The sequence below is a fragment of the Sipha flava genome, unplaced genomic scaffold (genome assembly GCF_003268045.1).
Source record: "Sipha flava isolate LNK unplaced genomic scaffold, YSA_version1 117_pilon_pilon, whole genome shotgun sequence".
Lineage (NCBI taxonomy): Eukaryota > Metazoa > Arthropoda > Insecta > Hemiptera > Aphididae > Sipha > Sipha flava.
Window position 1 is genome coordinate 2191023 of NW_020271741.1, and position 20254 is coordinate 2211276.

The 20254-nt window shown below is 30.7% G+C and overlaps 1 protein-coding gene across 1 annotated transcript in view; it reads left to right on the forward strand.

The window, feature by feature from the left end:
- LOC112693222 (nitric oxide synthase, salivary gland) overlaps positions 1-20254 on the forward strand; it is a 95005-nt gene that overhangs the window by 52060 nt on the left and 22691 nt on the right. Inside the window, exon 3 of the mRNA XM_025568201.1 lies at positions 1256-1395. Within this exon, the coding sequence (XP_025423986.1) occupies positions 1256-1395 (140 nt within the window). The remainder of the gene's footprint in view (positions 1-1255; positions 1396-20254) is intronic.

Genomic DNA, 20254 nt, shown 5'->3' on the forward strand with positions numbered 1-20254 from the left:
TAAGACTTTAATCGTAGATTTTTAATATTATTGTTACAATGTTTTATATTTATACTCGTATATATATATAATGGTAATGTAGTATATTTTATGATATTCAAAATAGTATATCACCTCAGCAAACAAGAAATAATAATAAATGTATACACGCTGATTCCAAAACATACATAACTGTGAATTATTATTATTATGTGTGTTTAGTATTATTTAAATATGCTAATAGAATTGCTGTGTATTATTGATATAATGTGGCAGGTAGCCTGTGAGAAATTATACATTGAGGCTTGAATGAAGATTTTATTTTTTTTTCAAGCCACATTATTTATTCTACACTATTTCAACTGTGTCATTTATGTTAATGTAAGAATCAAATACTTGTTTTCAAAAACTTATTTCTTATTTCTCATCTACATTAACAAAAGTTTTGGTGGTTAGTTATAATATATGTACATGATTTTAAAATTAATTTATTATATTCCAATTGATTTCAAATTATTAAACTATTTGAACAATAAATCAGAAATAAGTAAATACATTTTCGAATAAAATAGATCATATGTATTATAAAATTTCGTTAGTAAAATGAATCGACGAATATATCTAAATAGATTTTGTTAAAAATATAGATAAAGAGGACGTGATACTGAAAAGTGTGTCCCAGGTTTGACGCTCTATAATCCATAATAATTAAGGCTACAATACAACTGCATACATGCGAGTGAGTGACACTTAATCATGACCGTGTCCGTAGATCTATAGATAAAATAATAATTTATTTACTATTTTTTGGTAAGAATACCATACTGTGTGAGACAATATTATTCAGTATACATTTATGGTAAAAGCTTCTTTTTTTTAAAAAAAAAGAACATTATCTACGATATAGCGTTTTTATTTCTTTGGTAACTTTTTTAAATAATTTTTCATAGTTTACCAAAAAATTTAAAATTTTACAAATATTAACATATAAATAAATTTTAATCTATTGTAGGTAGCGAAAAAATGTTACATCACATTCTTCTTAAAAAAAAAAAAAAAAATGGAGCCTTTGTTATGAATTTACACTAAATTATTTTATTCCACATAAAACATATTTTTTTGATTAAACTAGTGATGTTTTTCTTTCTCTCATAAGGATAGAAATAATAGTTAAAAAGCGTATATTATAATACATTGTTTACCTAATATTATATTCAGTAATATGTAAAATTAATTTGCAATATTTACAGCTAACTTATTAACATAATATTTTCAGCCTCCGATGTGCAATGAGAAAGCATGTATGGGCAGTATTATGTTACCGCCGACATTACATAACTCAACGGTGAGACCTAAAGCCGAAGTGCTAAAGCTAGCCGAAGATTTCATGAAACAATATTTTGCTTCCATAAAAAGGTAACCATTTTAAAATATTATTTATAATTTTAATATGCTGTAAAAATAAATAAATTTGTTATGTCCTCTGTACGAAATACTATACAATCAATATCATATGGCAATTATAATGATTAAGTTTATAATTCATTACATTCCTCCATATTGTCACATACTAAGAGTACTTGGATAATATTTAAGGATATTATAAAATACGAGTACATTACACAATACTATAACTTTTTTGAGAACAACAACATGATATGAAATAAAGCAAAAGGTCATAATCGATATCACTAGTATTTTTACTGGCACTTCGAATTCCGTTTACAACTCGCGCACTGTTATAAACACTTTTATCCCGTGTTTTTTTTTTTTTTTTTTTGAGCAATTTTTCACATAACGATGCAGTATACCTACCTGCTTGGAATGTACCGATTTAGTTTTTATATCGAATACTATATGTCATATTCGAAGATTCTCAGACTGCGTTACATTATATGCACGACAACGCTTGTGCCGGCAGTGTCCCACCCTCCGAATAATATTACTATATACAACAATATAATAACGTGCTTGGTGTAAAGACGAACTTATGACGTTTTTCGTTTTACGCTTCTTGTGCATAGATAATAACTCATCCGTCGAAAAAATATGTGCAGCACTAAGCGATTGGCACCGTCCTTACCCAAATGACCAAAGAACTTCAACGTCTACTCCGACCTTCTTCGAACAAACATAATATTAACTTCAAAGGCAAATTTGCTTGGAAAATATTTCAAACTCAATTTAAATGCTTTGTAGTTTATGGGCTTTGTAGGGCTCGTGAACTGTTGCTTCATACAATTCTTCAAACGCGATTCTTTGCTTATAAGAGTTCAATATGTTACAAAGTAATCAAATATCAATATCATTCAAGTATTCCCATGCGCGTGTAATATTAAAACCCTCGATAAATGTTCCAGACCATTTTTTCTGCATATAAAATCCGAATTAATTATGATAATATCTGCGTCGGAAATAACTGCATTAAATATCCCAATCATGAATTCATATCTGCCGTGACGCAGGTTACGACGTCAATAGATTTGTTCGTAGAAGTACTACTAAAAATTCACGCTTTGAAAAAATTCTCTGTTATATACTTTGATTGTTGTGCGAAAAAAACTTTCTAGCTTTAAATTATCTTTGGGATTATTGCGCAATTTGATGTTTGTTAATAATGTTGACACGTACAATCGCATTAATTCGATCTGATAAAATGATAAACGTAAAATAATCAGACGAAAATGGTGGTTTAGAAGAGATTTATTTTCGAGGGCTGCATTTTATTTCTATTCCGATCTTGTATCTATAATAATTACGGCAGCTTTATTCATTTGCTTTTTTAAAAAAAAAAAAAAAAAAACATTGGAAAAACGTGAAATAAATGAATTTTTATTCATACTTTTAATAATTGGTTTACATTTTATGACTGTTTTTGACTCCTTTACTTTCTCTTATTTCTAACTTCAATATAAATGAAACTCCCCAACAAACTCTTTTCATAATCAGTTTTAAAAATATTGTAGTATTTTGTACAAGAATTTATTCGGTGAGCAACGTAAGGTTTTGAGGCATAATTCATAATTAGTACCAATAAAAAAAATAAAGATTTTATTTATGCAGTTAGACAATTCAATAAAAAAATGATTCAATATAGTATTGATATAAAATTATTAAACTGTGTAAAATTCTAAGTATTATATGACTATTGAAAGTTAAATTAAATAAATTAAATATCTTAAAAAAAAAAATTAAGTCACATTATGTGTAACATAAACCATATATAGGTAGGTATATATAGTTTTACTTACATATTATATTAGTTACATAAATATTTACTTATGGATCATTATCAGTAAATTTATTTTGTATTAAAACCATTTAAGAAACTTAAATTTAATTTTCTATGGTTAACACATTACATCACTGTATCGATACAATTTGGTCAGTCATGTTGCATCCTTTGATGGATATAATATAACAATGTAATTTTATTTTCTTCGTATCCTTCTACCCAGTGTTTATTTCAGACCTTCTATCCCGGGGGAGGGGGGAGGTATCGTACATTTCCAAGGGGGTATGCCTTAGAAGTAAATAATTAAATGAAGTAAAAGTATCGTTTTAAGCTTAATTTATTGGTATTGGATAGATACCTACGAATACGTATATTCTTAAAAATCTAACTTTGGTTAATTGTATAAAAAAAAAAAAAAAATAGAAAAGACATTTACTGTACATTCATTAACATATACATGGACAGACGATAGCACATTTTAAAAATTTCCTACAGGATAATAAGATAAGGGTAATAAGAGTGATAAGATATCTCAAATCAATTATGTTAACGTACAATTTGATACACATTAATTGACTATTGATATACGAAAAGGTATGTCGTATACGCCGAACAAAATTGTACTTATAGATACAAAAAAATAAAATGTTTATAAAAGTAACAATTAAAATAACGCATATGTTTCTGTAGTCGTCGTGTCAATTATCTATTGATTACCACGGAAGAACTAATTTATTAGTACTTCCTCTCTCTTATATATATTTAGATACTTATAACAATAATAATAATAATATAATAATTATTTGCTTACATGCTATTAGAAGAAATTAAAAAAATGTTTATGCTAGCTTATTTTCTAGTGTGACATTAATACAACCTGAATTTGAATTGCCTGATACTACTGGTAATATCCCAAAAAAATATTATACTAAATATTTATTCTTTTTTTTTATCAACCGTGACGCACAAAATAATTTAAGATTGAACAATAACTCATTTCACATATTATCGCATCACAATTATTTGTACCTAGTTTACGTAATAATGCCATATATTTTGTCGGGGGGTAAACATTTTTCCCCAGGGAGGTATTTCCCCCACTCCCAGGTCACTCCCCTGAAATAAACACTGCTTCTACCTATTTTCAATCATTTGTTCTCTGCTACAATTCTAACAATGCTCCAGCTGTCATATTTCATTGTTACTATTTTAAATTTTTTTTAAATTAAAACGAACTATAAGCCTACTTTTGTTATCAGTTTTTCGTTCGTAAACAATGTATATATATTTATACTTTGCAACTTAAAAATTGTTGTATATTTATTGGAAAAAATTCAAAACAGACTTCGATTAATTCTATAAAGGCGTACCTATATTGTAAATTAACGTTTACAATTTAAGTAAACAAAAATTATACATATAAGTATATCACGATTCCAAATAATATAATTTTTAAGAAACTATTTCAAAATTTTTTGAACACAAGTCACTTAGATAATAAATGAAACTATTTTTTCGTACTTATTGTTAATAAATTACTGTTCAACTACACTCTAGACATTAATTAAAAATAAAATGTTTGTGAATTTATATATATACATTGTAATTTCACATGTTATTTTTAAATTTTTATCAAATAATATGTACTTAAAAAAATTGTAATATCCAATATAAATTAGTATTAAAATAAATACATTCTACTGTTTATTTAATTTAAAATCTGTCTTATGTAACACACAAGCGAATAATTTGATTCATGGCTCATGTTATGCTAATGCTTTAAGCAAAACAAGTTGTGTGAAAATCATATAACTTATAAAATGGGTAAATTATTCGATTACGTTTTCCATAACCCGTTCAGTTTAATTAGTTTTATACGATTTCAATATTTTCGTTTTAACTCTTTTACAAGGGTACTACGTATAAGAAATAAGAATAAAATAATTATTCTAGTTATTTAAAACAATTACCATTGCCATTTCAATTCAACAACAACATTTAATAGAGACAAACGGAAAGTGATTCTTCAAGTGGACAATGAACGCATAACGGTTGAACGGAAAAAAACAAAATATTCGTGCCGCTACGGTTGTAGCGTATTAGACGACGGACAGCATTAGGGTTTACGTACCCGAAGCGAGGTTTTAAAATTTGAAATTTTCCCGTGTTAGCCCGTTAGGCCTTTAATCACGGTGGCGTTGGGTAAACTCTAAAGTTTAGCAATCGAGACAGAGTGCACCGCGGGAACAACAAAACCAATTCCCCGGAAACTTGTGTCCGCGTGTGTGTCACGCTGTCAGGTTGCGTTTAGAGTTTTCGGAGTCGAGCGCGTGTTCCCGCGGAGAGTTTTAATCGCAGTTAAATTAACCGGTCAGCTGGACCTGGACGGTAAACCGTGGCTGGAAACGCGCAATTGTATTGCAATATAAACGTAACGAACGTGTTCGCGTGTGTGTGCGCCGCTCGTGTTTACGCGGCGGATTAGAGAGTAAAATACTACGACGAATGTTCAGTAAATCGAGTCAATACACTTGTGTGCGCTCCTGTGCGTACATTTGCGGTCGGGCCGCGGCGTTGTTTGAGTTGGGTCGTATTTCCGTATTTCCGCTCTACACACGATCGCGCCCGCCGCGGCACGTGGGCAGAGGTGGAACTGTGAATTTTTACGTCCGGGGGAAACGTTAAAATTACGTCCTATCGCAGACCAATAATCGAATACACTCTTCGCGAGAATTTTTTTCTAATAATTAACATACAATTATACTTATCTAGTTCCAACCTGATATCAGTATTTAACAAAGTTAAAACCATAAAATCGGTTGTTAATAATTACAAAAATTACACCCTCTAAAATTTTACGCCCATGAATGAATCCCCCCTCCCCGTTTTCCACCCCTTAGTTCCGTCCCTGCACGTGGGAACACCTCTGCGGCCACGTCGGACCGCGATACGGTCCGGAAATCTTTCGCGTACCGATGCAGCGTAGTGTGTCGCCGGTTTGTTAACTGTAGCCCACGAATTGGGTTCGGCCCAGGGATGCTGAAATGGCTGAAAATAACATCTCGGTGGTATTTCACTGCATAATCATTATATAAATCGACCTGAAAAAAAAAAACACCTAAACGGGAGTGCTAAATTTGAACTCGATGCAGTGGTCCGAAAATAATATTAGTTGGTCAAAAATGATTTTTTTGAATTTCAAAAAATTAAAATTTTTCTTTTGTACATCATTTCCACGGAACATAAGGTATACAACTGTATAACAATAATGGCATAATGTTCTTACATTCATGGAAAAATAAAACATTTAAGTAGAGAAAATAAATTATTTTAACAAATACTGCGATTTTTGGTTCGGTAATCATTTCCTAATTAAATTGTCCCCACCAAATAAAATAAAAGTCAACCAAAATGTTTTCGTTTGATATATATAATATATGAATTATTGATATTATTTATTGATCCAATTATTATATAACGATTATTATCGACCTGTAATAGTAATGGAAATGTATACGTTTCTAATTATTACAAAGTTAAATCCATACGTATTTAAAATCTATAAAATGAATAATGATTTTTATCGATATTCATAGACATATTGGTATCATCTAATATCAACTATTATCTACAGAACAAAAATATGTAATATTTAGCTGCGCATATTTTCGCAACTCGTTGTAGTAAGCAGTTGAATTTTGGTAAATCAATCATTTTATTGTGAAAAATTTTTATTTATAAAATAAAAAAATTAAATATGGCTATAATTCATAAAATTACGTTAATGCATATTCATAACATTATTTTAATGAATACTAGCCAATGCATTGATGAAAAAAAAAGAAATTGCATTAAATTTATTTTGAAATATGTATGAAATCGACCCAAACAGTGAGAATTAAGTTAAAGTGGATATAGTGAAGAAATATTTAAATAAATCGTTTTTCAACGGGTACCTATTTACTTTTAATATAATACATAATATAATTTATTTTTTTATATTTTCTAATTATTATTTAAAACTATAATATAATAACAGATATACTAATAAATGGAACAGGAGCTATAGACACAACGGTAGATTTATTAAAGACCATAGTGATTGGCTTAAAGTAGTACTAACTTTTCTTGATTTAAATAATTCAGAGGGTACTAAATATCTTACTCGCGGTCGTCCAACATTATATGATAATAGTAGCGAACGTTCAAAAAGACGTAAGTGTCAATCGTTATACAATTTGTCTTCTATAAATTAACTAAGCCAATCGACATCAATGGTTTTAAGAAAACATGGCAATAAAGATGCAGCAAAGCTAATAAAAAAAATTGCACAAAGTACTCCAACGAGAGGACAAAAAATTCGTAAGGCATGGATAAACTACAAGCGAGAAATTAAACCTACACAACTGAGCACAGACGAAGAGATAGCTCTTTAATGATTTCTTCCTCTTTATCAAAATCGCAGTATAACATACTAAGAAAAAATGCAAAAATACATCTTACATCTTTATCTATAATATATCTACAAAAATATCCGTCTTATCATCGAATAATTGTCACTAAAACTGAGACTTATCCTAACGACATAATAATAACTGAAGACAAATGCGAGGTAAATTATAATATTTATTTTGATGTTCATATATTGAATAAATGTTTAAGATTTTCAATTAATTTAATATTTTAAATCATTTTACAGGTAAAATTACAATCTCTCCTCAATCATACAACACAACGACTTTTAAAAACTGTTTCAAATGAATTGCATAATATTGATACTGTATACTGTAAACCAACTGTGTACTGTAAGTGGGGTTATGATGGAACTACAGGTTTTCGATGTACAAGCAAACTACATCTGAAGATTCTAGTGATGAGTCCATGCTTGTAACTTGATACGGAGTGTCAGAGTTGACGTTCCGAATCGTAAAATAATTAAAACGCTCGGATTTGTAGGTGTTCACGTACTTATATTTTGATATAAAACTTAGATATATATATACACATATGATATAAAAGGACGAGTAAAGCGTCGGTTTGCTCCGACCAGACTTGTAAAAGTAAGTCGGAACAGTCGGTAGTACTTGGGTAGTTGGTCGGACCCTAACGTTATATTATGGGGTTATCATAGATATACGTTCGTACAAGTAATGTGTGGATAGGGATTGACCGTCACCGGTACAACCCTGATTAAGCGGTACTCTGGTGGTGAATCAAATCCGGGAAGGACAACTTAATTAAGTGCCTTGTGATTTGTCAGCGCTGAAAAGTGCTATTTTAGCTACGGCGGATTGTGGATCGAATAGTAGTTGACTGCGGAGGTTCCTCAGCTGGTAGGCGAAGTTCCCGGATTGCGATTATTCGTACAGCATTCGGTCTTCGATGGCTGGGCTTCCTACTTGTCTGTTTGGTCGGAAGCACAATCCTCCGGAATCTGGTCTCGGACTTGGTGTCGTTGGTTGTGGAATCGGTCCACCGCCGCACCGAAAGGCTACGTACGTATCCGTGGATCGCAGGTCTTGATTATCCGTCGAAGAACATTTGCTAAATATTAAGATTTAGTAACCGACTAATCCTGAGCGGTGTAATCCAGGACACGGCGCCACGTAGGATACCGTATATGCAATTCATATACACGAACATTCGCAACGGCAGTCCGTGTCTGGTCTCAGCAATTGACGTGGAATCGGAGCGTGTGGTCAATCGTCCGTCACGGCTATAGTGTGATTTCGTAACGGTAGCTCGTCGATACCGGACTGTAATTTTGATTTCGGTCTCTTGATTGGTCCTTTTGAATGGTTCTAAGATCGTTGCGCTGGTAAGTCTTCTTCGGTGTTCTTCCTTTTCAATATTCAATTCAGTCTTGTCGTAAAGTGTAATTGAGGTCTTGAGAATAGATGTTGAAATGGAAGAAGTTGTTTTTAATCGGTATCGGAATACCGGTATATAACCACATTTGTCATACCAAATAGTAAACTTTCTATGTATCCTAGTTTTAACCTGTGTCTGGTTGCGTTAAGATTCTGTTGATAACTTCTCTTCCCTTGTTCTGATTACGTCGTGGGTGGTGTTTATGGATAGGTATTTTCATCCCCTATCCGATGATCCTACCCTCGATTTTGTCACTTCTCGACTTTCTCCTTCTTTTCCTCCTTTCCTCTCTTACAGACTCTCCCATATCTTCCGTCTTCTGTTGGTGACAGTGTTTTATTTTCTCGGTGAATTTGGTAATATCTTCGGATAGGTATTTCCTTCCTCTATTCATTGATGTCACTCCCGTTGTTGTGGTTTGAGTTTAAGTTATTGTTTTCCGTGTTTATTTAATAACGGCCTGTGATTAGCCGTTACTGGTTTGTGTTACTTATTGGTCCTGAGAAGGACCTTTTAAATCATGTACGTGTACTGAATGTTCCGTAACAAACTTTTATTGTACCACTAAGCTTGGTAAATGATACCAACCATAAAAACGTTTGGAAAAATCCTGTACGCTCATCTATGCGATACTGTAGACCAATTCGAATACAGTACATAAAAGAGACGATTACCGTTATTCAAGCAGAAGAAAAATATATCAATGGCAAATAATTAATATTTTGCCATTCATAAATGATTTTGGAACTGCAATTAACTTTAAAATGAATCTTACAATGATTGATGAAAAGGTGTTATCTAATAGGTAGTTGTGGTATTATTTATATTATATAGGTATTATTAATGAAAATAACTTAACATAGGTGTGTAACGCAATAACTGAAACTCCTTCAATGAAATGTTATATATGTGGAGCAAAAATATCAAAAATGAATAATTTGAATACTTTACGCGACAAACCAGAAAATACATCAACATATAAGTAATAATTTTTATAAATTACATATTATATAGTTAAAACATTTGGCATTATTATTTAATAAGTAAAATTCGAATTTATAACTAATTTTAGTTTTCGACTGTTCTACACTACACGCTTACATTCGATTTTTTGAGTGTCTTCTTCATAATTTCGTATCGTCTAGATTTAATAAAATAGATTTATAAAAAATAGAAGGTATTTATTTTAAATTAAAAAATAAATTAAGAACTATAGATAATCAAATAAGAACCAATTATTTATAATTTATGTTTAAGGCAATTGTAAAAGATGGAAATGATGTACTGCTAAAAAAACGAAAAGTTAAAATACAAAACCTCTTTTGATAAAAATCGGGATTGCTAATTGATATTCCAAAACCAGGTTTTGGCACAACCAATGATGCTAATACAGCTAGACGGTTCTTTAAAAAAACTTCAATATCAGCTGAAATAACGGAAACCGACGAAGAACTAATAAAAATATTTAGCGTTATTTTACAAACTTTATCGTGTGGTTATCATTTAAATTTTGAAAAATTTATAAGTTATTGTTTAAAAACTGCTTAAATGTATATAGAACTTTATGATTGGTACTACATGCCAACAAGTGTGTTTCAATGTTATCATGGTGTTTCAATAGCAAAATTGTTTATGTACCCATTGGACAAATTAGTGGAGAGGCACAAGAAGCTCGTAATAAAGATATTAAAAACTACAAAGAAAATTTTAGTAGAAAACGATCTAAGATAAATATAAATACTGATATATTTCAAAGATTGTTATTATCATTAGATCCATTTATAAGTAGCATAAATTATAATAATAATAAAAATAAAAGAAGAAAAAAATTGCTTCTATGTGTCAAAAATTTGTTGATTGCATTTGAAAATAAATGTGATTCTGATAGCAATTGTAGCAGTCCTGATGGTAGTAGTGATGAATATTCAGAGTAATATAAATAACATAAATTACTATTTTTAAATATATTGTAATAACAAATACTTAAAAAGGAATAATATTATGTTATTTTATAATTAACATTAAAAATATTTTATTCCCCATAAAACAGAATTCTATTGTATACTTTTTTATTGCTTCATAGTTAAAAAAAAATCAATCAAGCATGAAAATATAGTTTAATTAAGTTATAGTATATCATATTTAACTAGTTTTGAAAAAATTTGATTTTTGGCTAACTATTTTCATTTTCGGACCACTGTGCGATGGTGCTTAACACCCTCTTACGCCCCCCTAGTTGCACGCCCATGTGCGTCGCTATGCCTATACGTATACGTCTCGGCCGTCGCAGTCAAACACATCATTGTTTTTATTATTATCACAAATGATCGTTTAGCCCCGGCACCGGGAGTGGATACGAAACGAGACGATGCTCCCGTCTGTTTTCGTTGTGCCGGCGAGACGCACATACGGGCAAGGTTTTTACGACGCACAATAAAACCGTTCCGCGGCCGTTCGTCGTGAGCACCACCCGTGCGCCGCAGTTGTTTTCGCGTTTAACGCGTACGCGCCCCGTCCGTCCAAACCACTGTCGTGGTGCGGGTGGATGGGGGTGGATTCATTTGTTTGATTGGAAAAAAATAAATAACACGGTTTTATCGAACAAATGGAGCAACACGCGTTGCAACGAGAGCCGCACAGGGGAAAAACAATGAATCGTCGGCGATAATAATAGATCACGACGAATGTCAAACGATCGTAGTAAAACACGATGTTATTGCGCAGTAAGGGATCACAGGGAGGCAGCAGAATTTTAAGGGACAATACGCGTGTACACGCTGTCGGACGGCCGTCAGCGTTTCGGGCGGAACAACGACAAACGTTTAACCCATTGCGTCCCCTATAAAAGTTACATAATAACAATAATAACGCGTTTCGACGAGTGTGAAAAAATAAAAACAAAACTACCGTGTTAGAACAATATGGACGTTGAAACGGCTCAATTATCAACGCCGTTATATTGGCGCGTGTTTACGAAAAAAAAACGGACGCATCGTATTATTGCGTTATATTGTAGTAGGCACGTACACGTTTTAAACTGTGTTCATTTCTACGTCAACGTCGTTATATGAAACGCTTTTAAGATATTACGTTTAAACATGCGTTTCTATTATTTATCGCGTTGATTAACATAAACTTTTATATATTTGTATATATTTTCGAGTATAATAATCTCTAACGTCCTATATCTTTTTCATTTAAACTTGCAAAACTTATTCGAGTATTGCATGTATTTTTTTTCTTACTTACTTAAATTTGCTTTTTTTAAAATATTTATAATTTGAACTAACGTAAGAATCGTGTACGAAAAAAATGTAGATGTTAATTTCGTGTATGAAACTAGTTCGGCGAAAATATTATTCAAAAATATCGTAGTACTGTACAGTAAATATATGTATACATATTATAACTTTAACATAACCAACAAAAAAATCAAACGATTTGAGATGGTAAAAATGTTAACCGACCAAAATATCTCAGAACCAAACTCAAAGTAATTCAATATTATTATTAGTTTGAATTATATTTTATTTAAAACACAGGGACAGTTAATTTATGAATGTAGCCAGCACAGTTTCATAAAAAAAAATACAAGAAAAAGTGTTGAATATAAAACATGTATCATAATCAGCCTTACGTCCCTGTGTCACGCCTGGTTTAAGACAAGGAGATAAAAATACAATTTTATGGAAAAAGTTAACTCGAAAACGTAGACATCGTTCGCACACTACTGAATACATAATTGCGACGCATATTGATATGCGAGCCACGTATATAAAAAATTGATGATAACTCTCAGAAGAATAAGAGTTTGACAGGTCATTGAGTAGAAATTAACAAGTGTATATATATATATATATATATATAAAAATAAAAAAAAAAACAGAAATTAGAAACACATTAAATCAGTTATTACATATTATTTTAACACAAACGCCAATAACAGGGTAATATCTCTAGAACACAAGCACACGATTGTTTTGGGTAGTAAAAAAAAAAATAATAATAATAACAACTGTTAAAGTTCTAAAAAATTATAATTTAAATAAATGTAATATGAATGAAACAATGAAATAATAATACATAATCTTTTACAAATATATGTATTGGTGCAGTATTAAAACAAAACATCGACACTTTCAAAAGTCACACGCAACAAGCTATAATGATATTATAACTTCTTGTAATCGTATCGAAATAGTGTATAGGATTATTATCAAGCAATGAATATAATATACTCGTGTGGATTTTAAACAATGATATTATAATTTTCTAAACAATGTATTTCAACGGAAGCTAAATTGAATTATTGTTTTCTAAATACGTTTTGACAATTTTAATGAGCTTATGTAATAATGAAAATATAAACTGAACATGTGTATTCAAAGCGAAGGTACGATAGACATTGTCAGCTTAGCTTCTGCTAATGATCCGTATAGTTCAGAGTAAGCTATAAGCACTCTGTTAAACATTTTTGTCGCTAATAACAAAAAGAGATTAAGCTGGTGGATTTTCTTCTATTTTTTTCTCCTATTAAAAGTATCCCACCCATTATAAGCTAATTTTTTTCTATAGCGAAAATGTTTTCCCCTTTTTAAAATCATACATAAATAATGACGTTAAAACGCTACATTACTAGTCAGATATAATAATAACTGGAAAAAATGTAATTAAATGTTAATATTATTCAGATGTATTTCTATATGACTCCCATTATTTGATTATTAGCACAATATTTTTTAACTTTTTTGAATTATTGTTATGTCAACATAATATTGATAATATTTATGATTGAAACTACTTGTAAATCTATCCAAATTATCAACAAAACGTATCACTTAGACATCTAATGGCTTGGCCCAATAAATGACCCTACCTTCATAGATTTTTACTCATAACCGCTTATTTCTCTTCGCTCATAATTTTATATTTTGAAGTCATAGCTGTTTGTATCTTATAACTATTGTTTATTAACTTATTGTTTCATATTTACTTATTTATCTCTGCAGTCAATTTAATTTTATCAATTACAAAAGGGTATATCCTATGCATTTAAATTAAATAAATACCCACTGTACTAAGTAATGTTTAAAATGTTAAGAAATGTATACATTTACCATATTATTATGATCTAGTTAAGTGTATAGAATAAAATACCAAATTATAAAACAGACTTAAATTTTGAAAAATCGAAGGTACCTATTCAGTAAATAAACGTAAAATCTTCAAATTATGAAAATAAGTACTACTCGCAGTAATAGTTTAAAACTTTGCGCGAAATATAATTAACTATTCAAGTTTTAAAAAATGTATCTAATAATTATAAAGTAACTATCTATATAATGTTACTATCTTACGACGCGTTCCAAGGCAAAAATATATTTATTAATTTTATGCAGGGACTGGAACCAATAGATTTTATTGGTTCCGGTTTCGATTTTAGTTGTTCAATTATTTTTTTAAGGATTCCGGTTTCGGTTTCAGTTTTTTAAAAGATTAAGGGTTCTAAAACCGGTTAATTTCGGTTAATTCTGATTTTTAGAGATTTATTAAAAAATAATATGATATTATTTATTTATTCTTGTTTAAATTATAATTGTTTCATTTCATGAAAATAGAAGGTATTATGAATAGTTAAAAAAATAATTATAAATATATTAAATATATACATTATATCAGCCTAACTCATAGTGAGAATTTGCAAAATATTGCATTTTGTAATATTGTGAAATATTATGATTTGATGAAATAAATATCTTTAATTTTAATTAAGAATCAAAGTTAATACTGGCGCTTAATACTGTTCTACCTACAAATTTGTATAAACATTAATTATATTTAATACTTAATAGACAAGATAGATGATATACTATTTGTAAAATGTAATATATTAATAAACATACAAAAATAATAATAATAATATTACATGCATTACACTATTACAGTTTACAACACAATATAATATAAACAAAAAAAAATTTTACTTTTATTTTTATGAACCGACAAATGGACAAACAAAATAGTCATTACCATAGTTTTACTAGTCTAAATCCGTGGTTCTCAACCGATGTGTTGCGACACACTAGTGTATCATATATTACTGTGGAGTGTGTCACCAAAATATTATTAATTACAACTATAACCTTTCAAAGTATGAACGTATACTATTACGGAATTATGATGAAATGATAAAAGCCGCATATAAAAAAAAAATTATAATGATATTCTTATTAATTCTTATTTATTAAAAAAATCATCAAATATAACGTTAAAATCTAAATTTTGTGTGTCTCAAAATGAATAATTTCAGATTTCTCTGCAAATCGAATACACAGAAATAATAAGAATTAGAAATTTCGTTTTCTTTTCAACATCGTACAAGTCTGAATCAGCATATTCAATATTGGAAATAACAAAAAGCAAAAAGATATAAAGAGTAATTTACGCGAAAGTTTGTCAACCATTTGCCCACGAATCGAAGACATTTGCAGGCCTGGATATTTATGAACTAATACTGTTTTTCATAATTCTTTCTTTGAAGTTTTTAAATTTTAATTAAGTAAATTAAAACATTTTTTTTTTAAAGTTTAATTTTTTTAAATAAGATTCCATTAATTATTTCAAGTGTGTCGCCATTTTTATAGATATAAATTAGAATGTCGTCATACATAAAAGATTGAGAACCACTGGTCTAAATAATTGACCTAAATTAACCCTTTTATAATTAAGATTACGGTTACGGTTACGGTTTTTCATTTTTAGAAATAAAGGTTCCGGTTTCAGTTATGGTTCCTAAATTATAAAGGTTAACCGGTACTGGAACCGTTTCTTTTCGGTTACGTTTCTGGTCCCTGGTTTTAAGTAAACCCTAAACTGATTTGCATCGTTTTTCAAATACGATTTTTAATACATCCAAGTTTAAAATAATGATACGTAATTCATTCCACATCAAGTCTAACAAAACAGAAACAGTACGAATTCAACACAAGAATCAGCTGTTTACTTATCTTACAATGATTTTTCAATTCTTTCGTAATATTTTTTGATCTTTCATTTCTAACTTAAGTATAGATTGGTTCACGTAAAAATTAATATTTTTCAAATCTCAAGTGGTGATCCGTTAAGTAATTTTGGTCTAGATTTAAGTTTAACTAAGCATTGGATTAAAATATCAATTTTGGTCAAGTTTGCAAACTTAATTTACATCACTAAATAAATCTATGAGTAGTAATGAAAACAGAAGTTTTAATTTACATAATAAGCTGATGTTAACTTAAACAAAAGCAATAAATACTTATACGTCAAAATATTTGATATTTCTAAAGACCTTTTAGAACACGATAGTTAATTTTAATGACAATTATTATCTTCTAGAATATTTAAATCTTAGAGCTATTATTATATTATAAAAATGTTAAGAGTGAGCATTTATAAAATAATTAATCGATTTTTTTTTCGTTACTTTGTTTATACAATTATAAAGATTATATAAATCTTGTAGATACTATAATGAGATAAATATTTTATTTATTTATTTTAAATATTTTGTAACTGTTATATTAAAATAAACCTAAAATAATATATATGTTCTTGAAACCCAATTAATTAATATTGAAATACAATAAAAATCCCGTAATCGAAATTCGTATTATATTACATTATTTTCAAAATTGTTTGTACCAAAATTAAACAGTCTTTATATTCAAATGTTTCATAGTTCATCTTTCAAAATAATATAATATAATATTGTACTACCAACCTAATGCGAGCAATGTAAAACCAATTATACATTTTCTAGTGTCTGCATGCCATATACATACTCGTATGCACGTACATACGCTTTTGCATTCAGAAATTGTCCACCAAATTCGTTAGTTTACTTAAGCTAAGATTCATACATAAATGCAGTATTTTCAACGTGTTAATACGTATAAAATATATAGAATAGTTAAATAAAAATACAATTAAATAATAAACGTATATTTTTATTCGTCTTATTAGTAGAAACGTCAACGGTATGAATTCGAAAACAGTTTCATCATAAGTTTTTCCCGCAAACAAATAAAATGTATTTCATACTTGTGAAATGACAAAACCTCCTACTACTACTGTAGTACAATAAGATAGTGCACATTTTAGTGTGTGCGTCTGCCGTGTATGTGGAAGAGGGTCCAGAACATTATACACCCGTAATTCGATTCCAAGCATATTTTGAAATTCACGTTAATACTTACCTGAGGATAATGATGTTCATAAAGCATATCAAACACGGTTTGTAACGATAAAGTCCTTTAACAGATGTATAGTTGTAAACAAGTTCTGAACGGTTGATAAAAGTGAACAAAACGTTACGGTGCGTTTCTATGTGTCGTCAGAGGAGGAGTAGGAGAAGGAAGAGATTATAATACAAAAAGTTTAGAATTCACTGGCGAGTGTAGTAGAATACAGGTGATGGCAGCAACGGGTATACGCTACGTTGAAACCCCTATGTATTATTCCGACGTAGCTATAATAGTAACAATAATAATAGTAATAATAATGATAATACAGTGTACGACGGAGTAGGTGAAATGGATTCGCCGGTAGGACGACCAAGTTATTATTAAACGATCTAGCAATACGATAGCTACGAAACTTCACGGACGAACCGTAGCGAAAACGAGAAGCAGAGAGGGATCGTGATGTAGGCGTAGAGCATACTAAATAGGCGGGTGCGTGGTAGGTAACCGCGTGTTGATAAATCACAGGGACACGCGTACAGTGCTCGTTGGAACCACGTACATAGAGAAACGGGATAGGGATCAATGGTTAACGAAAGGAAATGAAACGTTAATGACCGGAACCTTCCGGACAAGAACTTTTATCGCGGAGCCCACTTTCTTTTAGCGTTTTCCGAAAACTCGTTCTTTTGGATCTTCTCCCGGTAGAATATATATTGTCAGATTTCCCGTTCCGAATGATTAAATGTGTTGTTGTTGATGCCCACCGCCACTACCGTCGTCAGCTAACGGTAAATCGGTGAAAACGGTGATGTGCTCAATTTAAAAGACGCCCGTACTTTGTGCGCTATTCACGCATCACTCGAATGCCGTGGCAACATTTCTTGAGTTTTCGACATGACGCTCGACATTCGAATCGATCGGAGTTTGAGAGTTGAATATTATACTGTTTCGTGTACACTTATACGTGCATGCACTCAGTAGCGCGCAATCAAAAATAAATCGGTATAGTCTATTGAATAGAAAATACCACCCACCCACCAAGTTACTTTCAAATACCGACCTGCGGGGACTTTACCTTCAAATCCCTTTAAATATAATTGTATAACTATAATATTATGAATTTATAATAATATTATTATTATTATTATTATTGGCAAATTTCTTCGATTTTCCGTGATGTTATGGATGATAAATTACTCATTAGTATTTTGTTGTCATTGACCTCTTATAAGCTAATAGGTATATAATATATATAGCTAATATGGCTATATTATTCTATAATTTATTTTTAATATTTTTCTACGTAGTAGAATTATGGTGTAGATATTTTGGGGCCAGGGGTCTACCCGACCATCAAAAAAATCAGAGGCAGCAACTGTTACTCTCGAACCCTCCAGTGTGCGCCATTACACATATTTATACACTCTCAACATAATACTGTAACAATTTGTTTGTACAAAACTAACTTTTAGGTGAACGACCGTTAAAAAAGATTTCATAAAACATTAGTGGTGTAAGCCGTGAAAAAATGTTTCACGAAAATATCGGTTTTAGACAAAATACATTTAATTAAAATACCAAGAACGATTGTTTCAAACGAATTTCATTGGTGCTCGAACGGCGCAAACATTTCGAACACGGATTGGTTTTATTATTTTCATTTTTACACAGGAACCGTAACATTTACACTGTTATGAAAACGATAATGCGGCCACGGCGTGTATCGTACTGTGTAGTATAATAATGCGTATAATTTAATATTAATATGTGATCATTGTTTTTATAGTTTTCACTATATTGACCTATTATATGATCGCTGTGCGTATGAAAATGTAATGCATAAAAACCGTATCGTGGATCCGTGCGATTTGCCGTTCCCAAGAGGGATGAACCATACCGTTAGCTTCCACGATATGGGCTTTTCGTGCAATATTATTATTATTATTATTATTATTACCTTTTGATACAAACGAAATTATTACGACCCAGTACGCATGCAAATATCCTAGGAGAAAAAACCGCTATTTTATACGGGCAATAAAAAATGTTATATACTTCACAACAGACGTCCCAGCAATTTGCTCGATTTGGCACGGAGTGTTGTTGCGCGCGTTCGTGACTTTATATTGTTCTTTGGTGTACAACCAACACAGCACCGCCGGCCGTAGTCGTCGGAAATAAGACGACTATCCAAGTGGTCGTTGAGTGATGAGTAACAGTTGTTCCGCGCTGAAATCTCAAGTCTGTCATACACGTGTTACTTGAGCAACGATATAGCGCCAATTATGCGCACCGAATCCGCATGCGTCTACATAGTTATATAATTCTATCGGAGCCGGCACGATATATCCGCAAATCGGATTTATTTACTACCGTTTCATTCGGTTTTTAAAGCAAACATCAGTGATACGATTTTTTTTTTTTTTACTAAAAAATTTCTATCAATTTTTAGAATATTGTGATCATATTTTACCGTCATACAATGCAGAGAACAACTCATTGCATATTTTACGCGAAAACAAATAGTCTCGGTTCAATAATGATACATGGATTTAAATCGTTCTCATCGATTATCGAGTTTCATATTTTTTCGTTTACATCAACTCTACGATACGAGAACCTAACCACCGAGGGAACTGATCTCTACACGTATACATTTAAATAATAGTCAGGCATGAGTAATTGGACATTATTAAGGGGTTGTTTTTTTTTTTTTTTTTATGAAAGTTAAAACAAAGTTTTCTATATAAACGAACTGCGATGCCACCGGATTATGATAATAATAATACGTAGCGTTCTACATGATGTTACTGCTATTTGTTGTTTTTAGAATATTGTTGGTAGCTATTGTTCGTCTTATGCACTATTACACTTTGTTAATGCGATTACTCGTCGTGCAAACGTGGTCAGATGAACTCATACGATCGTATTCTGACGAAGAGCGAAT